The sequence below is a fragment of the Zingiber officinale genome, chromosome 1B, assembly GCF_018446385.1.
Source record: "Zingiber officinale cultivar Zhangliang chromosome 1B, Zo_v1.1, whole genome shotgun sequence".
Taxonomy (NCBI): domain Eukaryota; kingdom Viridiplantae; phylum Streptophyta; class Magnoliopsida; order Zingiberales; family Zingiberaceae; genus Zingiber; species Zingiber officinale.
In genome coordinates, this window is record NC_055986.1 from 12,265,939 (window position 1) to 12,286,749 (window position 20,811).

General features: G+C 37.5%; 1 protein-coding gene and 1 pseudogene across 4 annotated transcripts; one reads left to right on the forward strand and one right to left on the reverse strand.

The window, feature by feature from the left end:
* The first annotated feature begins 254 nt into the window (after positions 1-254).
* On the forward strand, positions 255-6,538 carry LOC122051069 (pyrrolidone-carboxylate peptidase-like). 4 transcript variants are annotated; one of them, XM_042612020.1, is made up of 5 exons: positions 255-418; positions 1,327-1,696; positions 2,784-2,894; positions 2,981-3,028; positions 6,073-6,538. In XM_042612020.1, the coding sequence occupies exons 2-5, from the start codon at positions 1,430-1,432 to the stop codon at positions 6,310-6,312; spliced, it is 666 nt and encodes a 221-aa protein (XP_042467954.1). In that variant the 5' UTR covers positions 255-418; positions 1,327-1,429; the 3' UTR covers positions 6,313-6,538. The 4 variants fall into 4 exon arrangements, with proteins under 4 accessions (XP_042467954.1, XP_042467944.1, XP_042467969.1 ...); XM_042612010.1 differs by having other exon boundaries at positions 256-418; positions 1,340-1,696; XM_042612035.1 differs by having other exon boundaries at positions 263-418; positions 1,340-1,696; positions 2,784-2,888.
* A 585-nt stretch (positions 6,539-7,123) lies between these two features.
* The window catches only part of LOC122028055, a 28,725-nt pseudogene continuing 15,037 nt past the window's right edge, over positions 7,124-20,811 (reverse strand).

The window sequence follows — 20,811 nt, forward strand, 5'->3', positions numbered from 1 at the left end:
ATAATATATATATATTTTTAACTTTTGAATATTTATATAATAATTTTAAATTTTAAATTTAATATGGACGAATATTTATAGATGACCGTCTATTTTTTTATGCATATCTCATTAAAATCTTCCTATGCCAACCAAGCCGACTTCATCTGGTACACAGCAATAATTGCAGGCACAATAGCTGGAAAGCAACCCAAACAAAGTAGCCTCCACGTCACATGTTGACGACCGCGCGATCCGACGTCCTCATCTCATCTAATCGTTCCTTTGATCTCTTCGCCAATCCCTCGGTGCATCTCTCTCTCTCTCTCTCTCTCTTCCAGAGGAAGCCGCTTTCCACGTCGTCTCCATCTCTCCGTCCGGGGAAGCTCAATTTGTACAGACAATCAAGTTCATTCCTTTTGTGTTCTTGCGGTCAAAGGTGAGAACTTTAATTCAGTGGTTCAGTGGTTGATTGTCTGTGCTCAAAATTGGGGAAGTTGATTCTATGTTATGCTCTAAACTCGTGTTCTGTGATACCCTAATTCTTCGTGGCCTTTGATGATTGCTTTCATATGTTGTCCTTCTGTATTCTGAATTTATAAATTATCATAACTTTTTTTCTTCGAATGGAAAGGCTGTTTTGCAAACTTCTTTTGTCAGTTTTTTCTATTAGATTTTTTTTGTGCAAGTGCAACCAACCTCTTCTTTTCTTAGTTGGTTGGTTTTATTGGTAAGTAAATAGTTGATAACCTCGATTTCTTATATTATACTAGCAATAATATATGAAAGCATGAGCGGTTGATTTTTTTGTTCTCTCTTTCTTTCCATACCTGTTTTCCTCATAGTATATACCGGTGAAGAAAACATACATCTTTCAAAACTAGGGATTTAACTGAGGGCTTTTGCTAGCAAATCTACCTCTGTTGATAGAGTTTTTCTTGTTTTGGGTACTTCGGATTTTTTTCTTCTTCTTAGTTATCACTTGTCATAACTCCTATGGTTGCAAATTTTGGCTCTGTTTCTGCATTTCCTTGTATAAAGTAGTGCTCCGTTATTGTCAAGAGATGACTAGGTTGTTTTTCTATCTGTTTATTGTTCATAAAATTATGTGATTGGTTCTTTAGGGCATATTCAATTTATCTTTTCACAACTTGTTTAAATATACTTCTCAAGTTAACTTCAAATTTCTCTTGATTTCATTTGCTTTCTCTCTGCGTTGTTATTAGTTTGTATTAGCTAGTAAATTTCTTCGTAGAAGAGTGTCGGGATATTGTTTCTAGATATGAAATTTGTAGAAGGAATGTGTTGAATCAAAGTGAAATGTTGCTTGGTTCACATTATCTATAGTCTGATCTTGTAGGTAGCCTCGATCACTTCAAACAAATATTTGCATATACTGGCAGAAGAATAAAGACTTCATCAATCAACCTCAGCCAAGAGATTACTGGAAATGGGTTCTGAAGGGCCTTCAGTAGTAGTTGTTCACGTCACTGGATTTAAGAAATTTCATGGTGTGTCTGAGAACCCCACCGAAACAATTGTCAGAAACCTGAAAGGGTTCATGCAAAAGAAAGAATTGCCTGAAGGTCTTATTCTTGGTAGCTGTAATGTTCTTGAAACAGCAGGAGAGGGCGCACTTCCTCAACTTCTGGAATTTTTTCAGCATGCTGTCTCTGAGAAAGTTAATGAAAGTTTGAACGGGAAGCAAACCATCTTGGTAATTGGAATCACCTTTGTTTTTTCAGAAATCTAAGGCAGAATAAATTTCACATTTCTCTGCTACTTCTTAAACTGAAGTTCTTGCATTATTTTTATTCCAAAATGAGATTTTGATTTTTTTTAATAGCTTTATGTCTGATTAAGGAACATAATATACATGTGATATGTTTTTTTAGATTCAAAATTTTTACCAAATAGCAGTGACAAAGTTATTCATCTCTGTTATGTTTGTTACCTATTACCTATTGTTACTACCAAAATTATCAAAAAAATCGACTCTGTCCATTTGTGTTGGAATTGTCCAAAAATATGACACATGGTCACCTTTAGCACTAGGTCAGTTATGAAGCATGGCCATTTTTGGCATTAGATCAATTTTACATTTTTTTAGTTTGAAAAACAATTTTGGTTAGTGGGATAGCTACTTACAAATTGCTAGTTCTCTGTCCTTGGATCGTACAATTGCACATTGTAAATCAGCATATATTTTAAAATCAAAGACATTATCTGGACAAGAAAATCAAGATTTAGAGGATAGTCGAGATCTAAATTTTACCCCTTTATGATTTCTCTGTTCATCTATATCTATTTATTTGATAATTGATGTGCTTTATTACCTTATTTATAACCCAACACCTAATCTGCTTGATATATAAAGAAACCAGTGGTTGTTCACTATGTATGTAATTTTCTTTATTATGAAGCAAATCAGCCAAGTTATGGAACTTAGATGTTGGCTACTGCATGACAAAGTTGAACCTGGATGCAAAAGGAGGCTCCTCTTTTCTTTTTCAGATTACTCTCTTTCTACAAGTTAATATGCATATGGTATGTAATTGTGTATTGTGACGCATAACAACTCAAACATAGAATTTTGCTTCTAAATTACATGGTTAAGCTGGATGAAATTGGAATTCATTTGTCTTGTTCGGACTGTCTCTCACTGTCTCAATATGTAATCTATTCATTTTTATGATTTGGTATCTATTTCTATATGCCGACCCCACCTAGTAGGATAAGACTTTGGTTGTTGTTGTGGTATCTATTTTTGTATGCATTCTAAAATGCATTATCATTTGTATCAGCTTCATCTTGGAGTTAATAGCGGTGCTATGGGGTTTGCTATTGAGAATCAAGCAGTAAATGAAGCTACTTTTTGCTGCCAAGATGAGAAGGGATGGAAGCCTCAGGTTAATGTGCCATTCTTCTTTGTATGCTTTCTATTATGTTTTGAGGACTCTTCCATAAATAGAAAGTATGTCCTTTATCATTAATTTTGCAGAGAGTCCCAGTTGTATCTTCTGATGGTAGCATTTCAACTGTTCGAGAGGTATACAATGACTTTCGCTCTTAGAACGATTACTTTTGAGTAGCTATTTAAGTAGTGAATATTCGTAATTTATATTTCCTTTTCCCTAAAGAAGCATTATTAAGTCACTTTGTTTTAGATTAATATTTATGAAAATTTCAAGCCCTGACATAAATATTCATTTATTTGTATTATTTTATCCAATAGTCAGAAATCATGAGTGCTGCTAGGGTACTAACGCATTCAATTTGAAATATTTTTCAGTTGATACCAGACGAAATGGCTTTATACAACTGTGCATGAGTGATAAGTCAAATTAAACCATCAGTCATTTGATTGTTTAAAACCATCATCAATGTAATAGTTTCTCTGTGTGAATGTACCTACATCAATATATTTGATCTTCATAGGCACATGTTTCAACTAGTTGGGGATAAACCAAGTTGATATTGAATTAGTGTTTCAACAATTTCATGATTGATTGGATGGATAATGCACTTCTGAATGAATTGAAGTGGGAAAATTTATTTGCATTATTCCCTCAAGTAGTCCCCTATACCTATGTATATTAGCTTATTGTAACTTTTAGATATACTATCTTTTCTTTTTGCCTCTTTACAAAGAAGTTTATGACACTGCTCCTCCAACTAGTTTAACAATATTTTAAAACGCTAGATTATTACAAATGTATTGGATTCTCTGATTTACTAAGGACTTGGTCAGCAAATGCTGCAAACTATTTTTTTTGAACTAACGAATGTGTTGACATCTTGGGATTGCACCTCCCCCTAGTCCATGTTTATATGTTTTCATGCTTCTGTAAAATATCAAATTGGCAATGATCTGCATGACATCTTTATTGTCACAATATATCTCTGTTGACTTAGTAGGAAGATTGCACATTTCTGTTATCTGTGTTTGATCTGTATAAGCTCCCATGTATCTAGTGTTTCTGCCTCTGTACTTGACCTTGCCACTGAACATTAGAATTTGTTTTTAGCTCTTCTATGATATCAAACTGCCTCTTGGTGGAATGCAAAATCCAGATGTATATCACCATTTTATAAGAAAATGTCTATTCTATATTTGCTCAGTTTACATATTAAAGATGACTACAATCACTGTAATAGATCCTTTCCTAGAGCATTCTTGACTTATGATAGAATCCTTAGAGCCTCCTCCCAATGACCATGACAATAAGGTAGCTTGACTTTTCAACTAATCTTCAGTTCTTTACTAATTCATATTACCCTTGCATTAGTTGGAAATTTTATTCATGTGTGTGTTAAGTGACTTAGCTCATATCATGCCAACTTTCTTCAAAGCATCAAGTACATATTCTTGATGCTATACTAAAAAAATTTCAGATTGCCTAAATCCTTGGTTCAAAGTGTCAGTGAATGTATTCTTTCACCCTTGTGATCCTCCAGAATTATCACTGATAACAATGATATCATCCCTATAAGCAATGAGAACGACATTTGTTCCAGGTTGTTCTATGTATATCTCTTTATCCAGGTCATGCAATTATACCAACTCTGATACATTTGCAATATGATTACTCAACGTCCTTCGCCATAGAGATCATATGACCTAATTTTCAATCTGTGCCACATGTTATCGTGTTAATTTTTCAAGTTGTATCAGGTACGTGCAAATTTTTCTAATAGTGGGTAGGATATTGTCATACTTTTTTGTAAGAGTAGGTCTGGTGGAGCATAAAACTCAATGATAAGGTTGGGTTATACAGAAAAGCAAGGAGAGGGAAATAATGCTTACAACTTAAAATTGAGATGTTAGAAAACTTGAGAAATGAAAATATTAAACTAAAGGTTAAACATGGAAGAATGGAGCTTCTAAGAAGATAAAATAGTAATCATACAAGCAATAGTTTACTGTAGAGTTAGTAGAAGATAGAAGATTAAGGAGGTGTTTGGTTAAATGACTAGAATGACTATGGGTATGGGTTTGATAATAAGGTGGAATGGGAATGGAAATGGAAATGAAACCCACCTAGTTATATAGGTTTGGTTGATTCCCATAAATCTAGAAATCATTCCCAAATTGTCATTCACAAACCAACAATCTAAACACTATCTTTTATTATCATTCCATTCCCTCATTCTCAAATCCACCAACCAAACACCCTCTAAATAAGCTAAAGAGGTAAAGGCAACTTCAAAGAAGAGCTACAGATGCTTTAGTTGGAAGAGTTGAATCATTTAAGATTGAATATGGCTAAAGGACAATATAATATTAAGGGGATTGAAATTTAAATGGCCACAGTATAATTTCAGCTATGAGCACTAGACTTGGTTGAATGGCAAGAAAAACTCATGTAATCAACAAGTAGTTCTAGCACTCAACTTTCTATTATCCTCTTCCCTTGCCTGCACAATATAGCGCACCCAACTTATTCCTTATATTTGGTTATAGTCCATTATGTACAGTTTATAGTTCTCATAGTCGGACTTCTCAAGAAAACAGAGGTGTCAGCTAGCTTACTGGAGGGCCTATGTAAACTATCTATATGGTCTTGGGCTGCCTTCCTGCCTCCACCATGATGGCTATCCCTCCAGTATATACACAAAAGATAAGAACTGCAAAAAAGCTCTACTTTTATTTTACTCAGGCTTATATAGAAATTAGCATGTTTATTCAATAAATGACTTACTTAGGTAAGTGCGACCTGCATACTTTATCTGAATATCAAATTTCGAACTCAACTTTTTTTAATGTGAAAATGTAATGTGTTTCTGGAGTAATTTTTCAAGACATTTTTTAATCAGTATGTTTGACTATAAAGCATTATCTGATCCTTCGTAACTGCTTTTTTTTCTAATCCTACTTTAAAAACAAATACCAACTCATACTTTGATTTTCCTTAACCAAAGAATGGAGCAAACTTTATCTGTTAACCAACATCATGATAGTGATGGACATTCATGATTAACTTAAAATTTCCATTTCCTTCACTTGTTCTCGTCTTTTTCTTTTTAATCATGATTAATTTTTACTAGGGAATAAAATTAACTTTTAATGTCTTCCCTTTTGTTTGTTCACAGACTTCTCTTCCTGTCAATGAAATTGTTAAGGCATTGTCAAACATGGGATACGATGTTATGCCTTCTTATGATGCTGGCCGATTCGTGTGCAATTTTGTGTACTATCATTCTCTCAGGTTTGCAGAACAAAATAGAATGAAGTCACTGTTTGTCCATGTTCCTCTCTTCTTGTCAATAGATGAGGAAACCCAGATGGAGTTTGTTGCTTCCCTCTTGAAAGTGCTTGCCTCCCTGAACTAGTGTCACCACTATTTGAACTTTTTGACATGCCAAACTGATTTGAAAGTGAGGTTAAGGGATTTGATTTGCTGGGGTTGTTTGTCTGTGCACACCAAAAATTCAAAGATGAAATCCATAAGCGCTTGATAGGTATATAAGGTTATGGTTGTATGTTCATATGGTATGATCTTGCTGTTAAGACATGCCCCATACATTCCCTGCAATAAATCTTAAAGAGTTTGTTCAAGCAGTTGAAAAATCTTTCGATTTGATCCCCAGTGCTTACATTTTTAGTCTCTTTCAAACTAATAGAAGGAAATGTAATGTGGGCTTGCAATGAGATTCTTATTTGTTTGAAGTTAGGCAAAGTAGACTCCAGTCAGAATGTTATTAAGCAACTATGGAAACATTCAAATAGACGTAGGAGGTATAACACTTCGCAGAATTAGAATGTGAAGATGGAGCCACCGGATAGGGTACCATAGTTAGGTCCTCTGGTGATAGATTACGTTTAAAATTTGAAACTCAGTCACGGTATATTATGGAAGATTGGCCGGCAGAAAATTTCTGTGAGATCGGGTCGGCTAATACCTGGTGCAATCTTAATGCAAACAATTATAACAGTTTGTTTGGTTAGTAGAATTGATGCAAACGTGGCTAAATAAGGTGCAATCTTAATTTAACCAAAAGCACCTGACCTTTATACCACCACTTTTTTAATTCTACATATCAGCAGTTGATAAACTTTATATGATGACTACGTGACCAAATCAATGTTGATCAATTTCTAACAACAAACAATTGTGGAATTGGGACTGAAACAACTCACCTCAATTACAATTATACACGGCACAAATACAATTTTGGAACTACAAAATCTAACACAGTAAATTAAAAAAAAATAGAGTACAATGTCCAGCTGCATGCATCCATGTTGCTCAAATGAACTTCATCAGTAAGAAGTTGCAAATCCATCAGGCCACAGTTTGTATTCCATACAAATAGGTAGGTCTTCAATGGCTGTATCTGAGTCTCATATGACGCTCTTGCTGAATCGTTAGTGTTGAATAAAAGTGAATGGAGAAGAGGTGGAAGAGCAAAGAGATTCATTGTGAATAGAATTTTAGTCCCACATTAGAAGTTTCATGGCATGATGGTTGGTTTATATTGATTCACATGCATTGAGAATGTGAATAAATGCATGGGGAGAGATTCTCTCACGCCTGGGTGCTCAAGCGGTGCAAATTTAAGGCATCTCATTGGAGTGCATCTTAGATCTAAACAAGTGGATCTGGCTTTAAACTGGTCTGTCAAACAACTTACCATCACACTAAGCATGCTATGGTATCAACTTCGCAGCTGGCTCTAGTGGCACCTCCTTTAACTCTAATTAACAAAAGATAAGCATATTAATATCTGTTGTAACTAAATTGTTGCCAAAAAATTTGCAAAATCTCACCATGAGGCTTGAATTTAAAGAGAGGTGGCAGGAAATGGCCATTTGGTAAGTGAGCATTTGGATCCCGAAGCTCATCAAAGAATGGACGAGCTAATGCTTCCAACTATACCAAAGTTAAGAATTCAGCAGGGGCACAATCCGTGGTATCTAATGCAAACAAAAAACAGCATCTACTCATAACAGTGCATCTCAAGTTTGAAGGGTACTGGAAAAGCCTGTATACAAGATCAACAGCTTCAGGAGGCATTCGTTTGTGGAAGATCTGATTAAAGAAGCTAATGTGTTTATAATAGGAAAATAAGAGGGAAATGTTGAATAAATGAAGTCCAATGTGAGAGTTATACAGAGAGATTTTGTCACCTTGTGCCAAGGATGTGCCTTTATCTGCGGGAATCTAAATTCTGTGCAAGTAGGATTCATGCATTTAATTTCTTCTCTTGTAGGGGTACCTAAAACCTGCAGACCAATTAAAAATAATTATTGAACAGAAGGATAGATAGTAGTATATTACAAAAAGCAAGGCCACAAACTATTGACGCACCTTAATTATTTCAACAAGTTGGTCAACTTCGTTTTCACCAGGGAATATAGGCTGTTTATATGACAAATCAATCCATTTAACAAATTGTACAAATAAAGTGAAAACAAGAATGCTAAGGTAGGGATTATTCAAATGAATCGTCTTAAATACCTGCCCTAGCAATAGTTCAGCAAGAACACAGCCAGCAGACCAAATGTCAATTGCTGTAGTATACTCAGTTGCCCCAAAAATAAGCTCTGGAGCTCTGTAATACTGAGAACGATGTATGATATATTTGGTTCCCCTTTCACCTACCAAGAGTGCATGATAAAATCAGTACTCAAGTTACTAAAGTATGGAGAATCTGCAAAATGATTATAGGCATGAATCAGTTACCAAGACTTTTGCGCTACCGAAGTCACATAGTTTCAGCTGATGAGCATGTGGATTCACCTGATTCAGGATGAATAGCATAGATTAATAGAGCATCACTTCTGATTAACAGCAGTTCAAACGTATTATACTGATAGCAGACATTCAGTAAAAAGAAACCCAAAGAATTTTTTTTTCATAAATGATCATTTTAAAAATTGCAATAAAAAGAAAATAATAGCCTTGTATGTTTTCACATAATTAAGTTGTTAAAGTATATTTGAATCACAACAAAAAGGCAGAGATTAAAATGAGGATGACAGGATTAGTACCCACCAGAAGATTTTGGGGCTTAATGTCTCTGTGGCACACCCCAAGACTATGAATGTATGCCAGTGCTGCACACATCTGTAAACAGAGGGAAAACATGAAATTATATAGCTAGAAGTTCAAGTACTTAAACAAGATATTCTGGAATTACTTTCTGCAATCATTTGATTTCTACTGTACTAATTATTACTCAAATGGCTGAAACATGTCCTATCAGTTCAAGCTCACCTGGTACATATAGAGCTTCACATATATCAGTGGCATCCGTTGATTCATCTTGTTGTCCTGTTTAATAACCCTATGACGTGTCTCCGGTACCAGATCAAATCTTCTGTCCCTGAATTTTTTTGTCTCCGTGTCTCCTACCGATCGGACGGACCAGATTACATCTTAAGGCATCATGGCATCTTTAAGATGTGTGCAGTATCCTCGTGATGTGCAAGGCATCCTTGAGATGTAATCTGGTCCGTCCGATCGGCAAGGGGACACGGAGACAGAGAAATTTGGGGACAGAGGATTTGATCTCCTCCGGTACATATTCTAGTACCAAATTGAGATACAGTTCGTCCTTCTCATTTGTTGAAAAAAAGCAATGCTTCAAAGAAATAACATTTGGATGATCCAGAAGGCACATAGTCTGTAGCTCACGGTTTTTGTACCTCTTATCTTGGAGAACTTTTTTTATAGCTACAGTTGCATCTGTCTCCAAGCATTTATAGCCTATTGAAATGGGGGACAAAAACAAAGATTAGAAAAGTTCATAAATCTTAGAATGACAAAAATACTGGAGGAATATGTGTAAACTAGATTTATTACGCATTTGACAACTATTTACAAGCAAAAAGTGAGTTTCCATAATAATTTGCAAGACTGAACTAACCTGGAAAACAACTCCAAAGGACCCATGACCTATAACACGCTCAGCCATGTAGCTTATTTTCTGTAACCAAAATCACATTTTTCACATTTAGATAAGTATGCAAAGAATCCAAAGAGAAAGATCTCAGAAATTAGCAAAAAAAAAAACAAATATGAATAAAGAGATTTCCAAACTTCAAATGACTTTTCTTGCATACTCAAGCTACTCCATACTTTATAAGATGAAATATAGATTTCGGACTTTGAAAATTAAAGAAATTCAAAATTTGTTTCCCCACTAGGAGCTTTCCTGTTGAAAAACATATGAAGAATCTCAGAAAGTAAAATGGGCAGGAATAACCAATTAATAGACCTCAATTATTTCAACAACATTTGTCTAGTTGCTCTAAAAGAATATTAGCAGTTGTTTTGTTGTGCAAAGAGGGGGCAATACCTCTCAACCTTTCTGAACCGCGGAAGAAGAGGAAGAGAGAAAAGAGATCGCGCGGAACAACAAGACAAAGACGCACAAAAGAGAGCAAACACCAGGAAGGAGAAGAAGAAGAGAAAGAAGAGAGTTACCGTGATTCGGCGACTTGCCTACTCCACAAAACGGCCGAAGCTTTATTAGAATTCTCTTCTACACAAGAGAATCACATCTAATGATTCTTGTGTTTTCTGATCTACAATGGGTTTACAATGATCCCTATAAATACTGCTAAACCCCCAGACCCGGTAAAAACGTAACAGAATTTGTTATGAAAAACATAACAAAATTCTGTTATATAAAATCTTAACAGAATTTTATTACGAAAAATCTTAACAGATTTTTCTTCCATGACATCCCTTCATCCAAATATGAGCCACTCGTCAACAATCTCCACCTTGGCGAATATTCACCCCTTCGAAGAATACGAATATCTGGACAAAACTCCATCTGGATCTCTGGGTCTGGGCTTCCTTCCTCTAGCATCTAGAGATATGGATCAAGTTCAAGCAATGCTTAAACTTCTCTGTGGTCACTGGCTTTGTCAGCATATCTGCAGCATTGTCTGCAGTGTGAACCTTCTCAAGTTGAATTTCCCCGGAAGCAATCAACTCTCTGATCTTGTGAAACCTCACATCAATGTGTTTGGTTCTCGCATGATACACCTGATTCTTCGCCAAATAGATAGCACTCTGACTATCGCATAACAACTTGACTCCACCTTGTTGAACACCCAGTTCTCTGACCAACCACGTAAGCCATAAAGCTTCCTTCACTGCTTCAGCTGCTGCCATGTACTCGGATTCCGTAGTAGACAATGCAACAATAGATTGTATCATAGATTTCCAACAAATAGGTCCTCCTGCCACAGTGAATACGTATCCTGTAGTAGACCTCCTGTTATCTAAATCTCCTGCATAGTCTGTGAACATGATGCCATAATTAGTTGTATTTCTCAAGTATCTGAAAATCCATTTCACCGCATCCCAATGTGGTCGACCGAGATTTGAGAGAAACTTGCTTACCATACTAACTGCTTGCGCCAAATCGGTCTCGTGCAAACCATGGCATACATCGACAACCAACTGCACTGGCATAAGGAACCTTTGACATCTCTTGGATCTCGTCATCCGTCTTTGGACACTATGTACTGGATAACTTGAAGTGATGCGCCAGGGTGTGCTCACCGACTTTGCATTCTTCATGTTGAACCTATCCAACACCTTCTCCACATAGCTACGTTGAGACAACCATAATCTCCCTGCAACTCTATCCTGTGAATCTCCATCCCAAGAATCTTCTTGGCCTCTCCCAAATCTTTCATGTCAAATTCCTTGCTCAGTAGCCTCTTCAATTTGTCAACCTCCTCATCTTCTTCGCAACAATGAGCATGTCATCTACGTATAGTAGTAAGAAAATCATGATTCATCTTCAAGGCCCTTCACATATATGCAGCAGTCATACTCGCATCTCCTATATCCGTTTTGAATCATGTATGAATCAAAACGTTTGTACCATTGCCTAGGAGATTGTTTCAGTCCATAGAGTGATTTCTTCAACTTACAAACCAACTGCTCTTGTCCGGACTGACTAAATCCCTCAGGTTGTGACATAAAAATCTGCTCCTCCAAATTTCCATGAAGAAATGCCGTCTTCACATCCATTTGCTCCAAATACAAATCGTGATGTGACACCAAAGCTAATACCGCTCTAATTGACGTATGTCTTACCACTGGAGAGAAAATTTCTTCATAGTCAATCCCCTTTCTTTGTGAATACCCCTTTGCTACCAACCGAGCCTTAAACTTCACTTCTTCTCCCTCTGCAATATCCACTTGCACCCTATAGCTTTTTCTCCTTCAGGAAGTTCCACTAGATCCCACGTTTGGTTTTTATGCAACGACTCCATCTCCTCTGCCATAGCACCCGTCCACCTGTCCTTCTCAGAGCTATGTATTGCCTCTTGAAAAGATGTAGGGTCTCCGCTACTAGTGGTAAGTGCATAAGATACCAAGTCTTCGAATCCGTATCTAGTGGGTGGTTTTACGACTCGTCTCGTTCTACCACTAGCTATAGTGCGATGCTCCATGTGCTCTGAGCTAGAATCATCGAAGTCATGAGTCTCTAGCTCCACTTGCACAATATCTTTCTCTTTGTTGCTTTGTGGTGTTTCCTTTCCTTCTTCCTGAGTACGTTGTAACATAGTTTTCTCGTCAAACACCACATCTCTGCTGATCACCACCTTGTTTGCCTTAGGATCCCAAAGCTCGAAGCCTTTCACTCCTTTCTGATAGCCCAGAAAAATGCATTGCTTTGACTTTGCATCCAGCTTTGATCTTTCCTCACTAGATATGTGCATATAGGCTGGACATCCAGAAACTCGAAGATGAGAGTAATCTACTTGATTCCCTATCCATACTTCCTCTGATACTTTTCCTTCTAGTGCTGCCCTTGGTGATCCATTAATGAGATAACATGCCATGTTAACCGCTTCTGCCTAGAAATTCTTTGCAAGCCCTACATTCAGCCTGAGACATCTTGCATTCTCAATGATTGTCATGTTCAATCTTTCCGCTACCCCATTTTACTGAGATGTCCTGCGAACTGAGAAATTTCTCATTATCCCATGTTGCTCACAAAATTCATGAAATTTTGAATCTGTGTACTTTATCTCCGATCCACGTTAAAGGCTATTTGTTATCTTTGTTTTCTCTTGTTAGTATTTATTTTTTTATTCCACTGTGTGCACTAACCATTGTAGAAAGTCACATTATAAGTGAGATGCTATTCACCCCCTCTAGCGGACGTCAAGGTCCTAACAGTTTGTTGTCGTCTTAAATTGCACTTTGCTCTGTTTCCCAAGAACATAGAATTTGCAGAATTCAAGCTTGCACGTTTTGACACCCTTCAACAAATCTCTCTTGTGAAGTTCTAGCATCCCACGCTCACCCATATGCCCTAGCCGCATATGCCACAAGATAGACTATCCGATTTAGACTCCACCGAGGCGACTCCACCTACAACTGTAGTCCCTATCAACTTGTAGATGTTCCTGCTACCTTTTGTCCTTTCATTACCGTCGAGCTCCCTTGCTGACTTTCATCACCCCGCTCACCGATTTGTAATTACAACCAATACCATCCAGTGTGCCTAGTGAGATCAAGTTCTTCCTTAGCTCGTATATATCTGACATCACATAAAGTTCTGATCACACCATCAAACATCTTGATTCTGACATTCCCTATGCCGATAACTTTGCATGACGCATCGTTTCCCATCAACACCGAACCGGAATCCATCGCCTATAGGTGTCAAACCAATCCTTGTTTGGAGTCATGTGATATGAACATGCGAGTCTAAAATCCATGCATCCGTCAACTGCTCCGAACTTGACATAACCGATAGCATATCTCCATCACCGCTCGCTAAATTTTCCTCTTCAACTATGTTTGCAGATTTTGTTGAACTACTTTTATTCTCTGTAATATGTTTCTTTATCTCTGGACAATCTCTCTTCATATGACATTTGCCTCTACACGTGTAGCACGTGATCACCTTCTTTCTAATCAACTTAGAACGAGTCTTGTTGTTGTTATCATATCCATGTCGAGATTTGCTCCTACCACAGCCTTGGTTGCTATTTACCATAAGTCCTCCCTGAGAAACTTCATCGCTTGTTTTCTTCCTTTGATGAAAACCTAGCAACGCATCTGCGATCTCCAATTTGAGAGGTTTCTTACTCTATATCAAAGTAATAGCCAAATTCTCGTACGTAGGAGATGAAGGTAGAGAATTCAACAACATCAACGCTTGTCTTCGTCTTCGATCTTCACATCAATCCGCGATCACTTACAATCTGGTTGAATACGTTGATGGCCGGCTCAGATCGGTTCCCTTCGTCATCTTCAGCCCGAATAATTTCTGCTTGAGATACATTTGTTTGTCAATGATTTTGACATGTACCGACTTTCAAGTTTTTGCCAAACTGCCATCGGTGACTAGACAAAACCTGATTGTTGCTACTGCCTTCGCCTGAAGTTCTTCCCAATCTGATTTCTCCATGCTTTCCGGTTTTCTTTCTCCTAGCGCCTTCGCCATGCCTTGTTGCACCAACAAGTCCTTGACCCTTCTCTGCCATAATCCAAAGTTTCCGGTTCCGTCAAACTTCACCATATCAAACTTCGCAGAAGTCGTCCCCGACATGTTGAAGAAATCTGCCAAAAACCTGGAGCTCTGATACCAATTGTTGTGCAAAGAGGGGGCAATACCTCTCAACCTTTCTGAACCGCGGAAGAAGAGGAAGAGAGAAAAGAGATCGCGCGGAACAACAAGACAAAGACGCACAAAAGAGAGCAAACACCAGGAAGGAGAAGAAGAAGAGAAAGAAGAGAGTTACCGTGGTTCGGCGACTTGCCTACTCCACAAAACGGCCGAAGCTTTATTAGAATTCTCTTCTACACAAGAGAATCACATCTAATGATTCTTGTGTTTTCTGATCTACAATGGGTTTACAATGATCCCTATAAATACTGTTAAACCCCCAGACCCGGTAAAAACATAACAGAATTTGTTATGAAAAACATAACAAAATTCTGTTATATAAAATCTTAACAGAATTTTATTACGAAAAATCTTAACAGATTTTTCTTCCATGACATCCCTTCATCCAAATATGAGCCACTCGTCAACATGTTTGAATAAAGGAATTTTGAGAAAGATGTCGAATGGAAAAGATTATTTGCAAGATGCATCAAAAGAACTACATAATATATATGATTGTTGAGTAAGCTGTATGAATGATTTAGTCCTTGAAATTGCGCAGCTGCTCCAGTGAGTTTGACCATGCATGATGCCAGTTAAGTCCCATGTTGCGAATTTGCAATAGAATATGGAACAGTAAGAACGGCTCCAACAAAGAGCCAAGCAGAAAATGAAGAATTCGGGAGGCGTATCCACTATACAAATCATGACGGAAGCAATTTCAGATATGGAGAAAAAACAAATCGATGATTTTCAATATGAAAAGAACACAACTATCACATACCGAACCAATCGGAGAACAAGGCCACAGCCAAAATTTCTAAAAGCGAAGAAGCAAATCAAAACCAAACTCCAGATTCACTCCAGACGATCTCTTCCTCCTCCTCCTGGCGCTATTTCCTCCCACATGCCAGACGAGATCATGAATGGAGGAATGGAGGGCTTTGTTTATTTAATCTCCTCAACTCTTCTCCCGATGGCTGTCAAAGACAAAGGCAGCCTCTTCTTTGACCGCTCAAACTCACTTCGGCTTTTTACAGTTTCTGAAATTATCTAATGGTACTTTCAAAATTATTAAACCACTTGCCTATTTCCCATTTTCAAAATTTTAAATTAATTAGTCGATTGATTTATTTTATTTTTATTTTATTAAAATTAATTTTAGAAAAAAAAATTGATAGACTAAATGATCTTAGATTGACATAAAACTAATTTTCATATATTTGTCTAACTCTTCTTATTACATTCATACTCTCAAATGTCAATTTAACCTAATATATCGAAAGCAATGATTTTTTTGAACATTAAAATATTTGAAAAATTTAATTCATATTCAAAAAATCCAGTTAATGGACCAAACAATCTCGGATTGATATGAAATTAAATTCTATGTGTTCGGCTAATTCTCTTAATTATATTCATGCCCTCAAACATGAATTTTACCTAATATATTGAGAGCAATGATTTTTTTAACATGAATTAAATTTTTTAAAAATATTCGTGTTCAATAAATCATTGCTCTCAATATATTGAGTCAAATTAATATTTGAAGGCATGAATATAATCAAGAGAGGTCGACGAACACATGAAACTAGTTTTATGTCAATCTGAAGTCATTTGGTCCATCAGGACTGATGAACCTGCAAGGAAAGTTATACCTAACTTTAATGGACCTGCAAGGCTTCTGAGTCATGTTCACTAGTTGGTTCATCCCGGTCTTCTTTTCTTTCGATGGACCTGCAAGGAAAGTTATACCCTTCTCAACCTGTTTGGCGTTAGTTTCTTCATGTATAGTTCACAGAACAATTCATCTAACTTTAACTTAGAGAGATTCTTCAAAACTTTATAGGCATCTACTATAGATGCCCCGTGCATTTCAAGGAAAAGAGTTGAGAATGTACCTTATCAATCGCAGTTCTCAAGTTGATGTCCAATCAGATGAAGACCATTCAGGATGTTCTTTATTCTGGCGTGGAGCTGATTTACAATTTCACCATCCTGCATTTTAATGTTAAATAAACTGTTTAAAAGCAAGTCTCTCTTAGTTACCTTTGAATCGATCATGCCCTCATGTAATTCGAACAACTTGTCCGTTCCTTCGCATTCTCATGCGGGTCGACGCGGTTCAGTTCTTTTTTTGTCAAACCACACTAAAGTGTATTCAATACATTTGAGTCAATCTGGGCCTTCTTTTGGTCTTCTAGATTTCATCTTTCTAAGTCATGACTCAAGAGGTACTTTTGTTGCTTCATCTACCAGCGCTTTGTATTCTCATCGGATAGTGAGTCATTTATCGATATGCGTCTTCAGTTAGACCTCCATTCTTCTCTTCTAGTAGAGGAAGTCATTCCCACTGAAAAGTAGAGGGCGAGCAATGCTGAAACCTTCGCCTTGACCATTTGATGATAGAACCTTGCACATAAAAAATCCACTAACAAAGAAATTCCAAGACTAGGTCTTTGATTAGTAGTGTGAGAGATAAAAAAATATTACGCCTTGATTGGTGTTGCACCAATTCAGAGTATTTTGCAACGAGAAAAATTGTCCAAAAGAGGTGATTGAACCAATTTGAACTTAGGTCGAAAAATCTAAAAATTGAATGAGAAAATTAAAAAAAAAAAACAAGAGAACCTCTTTGCTTGATTGGTGGTTGCACCAATTCAGAGTGAAACCCTGCTCTGATACTACTTGTTGGATCGTGAGCACGTGAAAGGGGGGGAGGGGGTGAATCACGTGATTTTGAAATCATTCTTTTATTTTAAAATATTGAGTTCGCAGCGGAAATAAAACTAAAGATAGAAGCGAGAAAAAAATAAGCGCTAATATAGATAATTTTTTACTTGGTTCGAAGCATTCTATGACTCCTACTCCAAGGCCTGCACTCATTATGTGCTTTCGTTGGGAAATCACTATAAGTTCAAAAATGAGTTACAAAGTTTGAGTACATGAACCGTAAAATAAAAGATTACCAACAAAAGGAAAGTATGAAGAGAATTCCTTAAGCGTAGGTTGTCGATGTAGCTTTTCAGGATCGTCGGAGCTTTCTCGGAGCAGCGCACAAGAACAAAAGGTGTAGTAAATGTTGTATTAAACCTGCCGGTTTAAGATACTTTTATAGCCCCATCTGGGGTACCTGGATTCCCTCCCGAATGTCTGGACTGTGCTGACATGGTGAACTCTCGTCGAAACTTCATCCTCGAAGTTTATCCACCTCCGAGCGCCTGAACCCCCTCTGGGGACCTGGATTGTTGACGTGGATTCGGCTAGTTGTCGTGCTCTAACTCAACTTCTAGATAATATTTCTCTTGTCCAGGCGCCTGGAGCAACTCCGAGCGCCCGGACTGCCCGAGTGCCTGGCTAGGCACCCGCCCGGGCACTGGCTTTGCGAAAACTAGTTCGAGCACTCTGACCAACTTCTTCAGCAAACTTCTTTCTGCAAAATAAACTTAGTTCAAACAATAATATGTGAAGCAAGAATGATATTTGGCAGCCTTCGAACCGTCTGGTCCTGACTTTGAGTTTTGTTGAAACTCTTTATTGGACCGATGCCTACTATTCTCTCAATCAGGAACGCGTTCTCACTGGATCTCTCCTCCAGTTGCTTACCTACACTTACCAATTGCAGTCTTCCTCCTTGATGTTTGGTCCCTTAACCCACCATGACTTCCTACTAGATCTCAACCAATTTGGTTATCAACCCAACTGGAATTCCTCCTGTTGGAACCCCAAGGTTGTTTTGGTGTAATCAACAAGTTAAGTTAGGTCATGCGTTGTTTCTAACCTTGTGTCTAAGTGTGCAGGAGATTAGGAGCACAGGTACTCGAGCGGAAGACGCAGCTAGCGAGAAGGACGGCACGCTGTGCGTCCGAAGGACGAGGTGCTGCGGAAGAGTACACCGGCGGACGAGAAGGGACACGCGGTAATTCCGAGGGACGAGAAGCCGGAGGGAAGCACGCTCGAGAAGACCGGAAGATGGGTCCGGGTGAGCCCTATTCCGGATGTCGAGATCACCCAAGCAAGAGCCGAGCGTAAAGACCCGGACGGTGAACAAACCGAGAAGAGGACCAAAAGTCAACTGACTTTTGGCTCGGCGCCGAGTCCGGCGCCCGAACCATCCGGCGCCGGAAGGACTTTCACAGGATCGAGCTTTGACTCGATCCAACCATGGGGATAAATTTTATCTCCCAACGTCCGGAACCCATCCCCACCAAGGCTATAAATATAGCCTTGGTCCGAGCTTTCAACAATCACGATCATTCTATTTCCAAACACTTGTATGCTTTAGTTGTAGTTAAGCTTCTGTTTCTAGGCTTCTCCGCCTGAAGGAGTTTTTGAGCTTAATCTTCCTTGGATTAACAACCACATCGGTTGTAACCAAGTAAACATCTGGTGCCTCGTCTTTTCTTTTATGCTTATATTTATCTGCTTAATTCATTTTACAAGTGTTAGCTTAATCGTTCGAGGAAGAGTTGTCTGTTTTTAATTGATAGATTATTTACCAACCCTTATAGCCGGTCCAACGGTCCTACAAGTGGTATCAGAGCCGAGTACGCCTCAGAAGGACTAACCGTCGTCTGAAGCAACAATGGCCGGAGCTAGCGACTACCCACCAGCATTCAAGGGGGAGCTTTCTTCATGGAAGCAACAAATGACGGTATTTCTTAACTCTGATATTGTTATTTCCCTAATAATGAAAATAGGTTATGAAACACCGAAGAACAAGAATGGAGAAAGACTCGATCTATGCCTCTGGAACAAGAAGCAGCGTGACGAGTTAATGGCAAACGGTCAGGCAGAGTTTCACATTCTAACCGCAATACCAAATGAAGATTTCGATAGAGTTGGCGAATACAACAGCGTAAAAGAACTTTGGGAAAAGTTCTTAAAACTCTACGAAGAACCAACTGAAGCCGAATCCGACTCTTTGATAGACACCGAGCTGCCGATAGCAGAAGTACATCCCGAGAGTGATGAAGGGGGAGAATCTTCGGATAAAAGCAACTCAACAGGGGGAGAATCAACTACCGGAAAGGTAAGTCAGGTATGGACTCGAACCTCTGATCAAGTAAATGATTCAATCGAAAAATTGCCTGAAGAGTCTTTCGAATCAGAAATTGAATCATCGAAAGAATTTTTTGAATTAGAAAATCAATTGTCAAACTTGCCTTGCAAATTATTATTAAAAGAATTTTGCAAGTTAGATATTTTGTCGAAAAACTTTTGTAAATTGCAAAATATTTTTTCGAAAGAATTATGCAAATTAGAAATGATGTCAAAAACTTTCTTCGAATATTTTTTCGAATTACAAATTACTTTCTCGAAAGAGTTTTGCAATTCAGAAAATGAGTCATCAAAAAAGTGTTTCGGATTAAGAAATCTATTATTAATAAATTCCTGCAAATTCTTATTGTTAAAAAATTCTGACAAATTACAAAATATTCTTTCAAACGAATTTTGCACATTGCCGAAAGATTTTTTTATATTATTGAGGAATTTTATCAAGTTAGAATTTATGCTATTTGAATATTTTTGTGAAGTTGAAATTCAAAAAATAATAGAGATTAACATGATACAAATCGTTGCATGTTTAATATTTGTGGCTTTAAATTTGAAACAGTGTGATTTAAGAAGTTTTGATAAATTAAAATGGAAATTTAAATCCTGTTGATAAAGAGCATTAGAACAACAATTAAATAAATGCAAAGAAATTTTTTTTTCGTTATTAATTTTGCTAAATTTTCTTAGAATGATTTTTTTGGTGAAAATTATTGCAAAATTTTCAAAGTTCTCGAAATTGCTCTAAAAGGATCTTAATGACTTAGAAATTCTTTTGTTTAGAGGTATTTTTTTTCTAAGTCTTTAACCCTTGGATTGTTTTTTGAAACCCCATTTTTATTGTGATCAAAGGGGGAGAAGAGAAAGTATAAGTCTAAGGGGAGGTAGAGAAAGTTGAAATTTAATTTTTTTCTATCATGTTGCATGTTATTGCAATAAACTGTTTAATTTCATATCTATTGTTGACCCTAGCTTAACTTGGGTTGATCACACCAAAAAGGGGGAGATTGTTGGAACCCCAAGGTTGTTTTGGTGTGATCAACAAGTTAAGTTAGGTCATGCGTTATTTCTAACCTTGTGTCTAAGTGTGCAGGAGCTTAGTAGCACAGGTACTCGAGCGGAAGACGCAGCTAGCGAGAAGGACGACCGGAAGAGTACACCGGCCACGAGAAGGAAGTG

Coding starts and splice junctions, on each gene's coding strand:
- LOC122051069 (XM_042612020.1), top strand. CDS start 1,430: ATGGGTTCTGAAGGGCCTTCAGTAGTAGTTGTTCACGTCACTGGATTT. Junction 1,697..2,783: donor ACGGGAAGCAAACCATCTTG/GTAATTGGAATC, acceptor CATTTGTATCAG/CTTCATCTTGGAGTTAATAG. Junction 3,029..6,072: donor GCATTTCAACTGTTCGAGAG/GTATACAATGAC, acceptor GTTTGTTCACAG/ACTTCTCTTCCTGTCAATGA.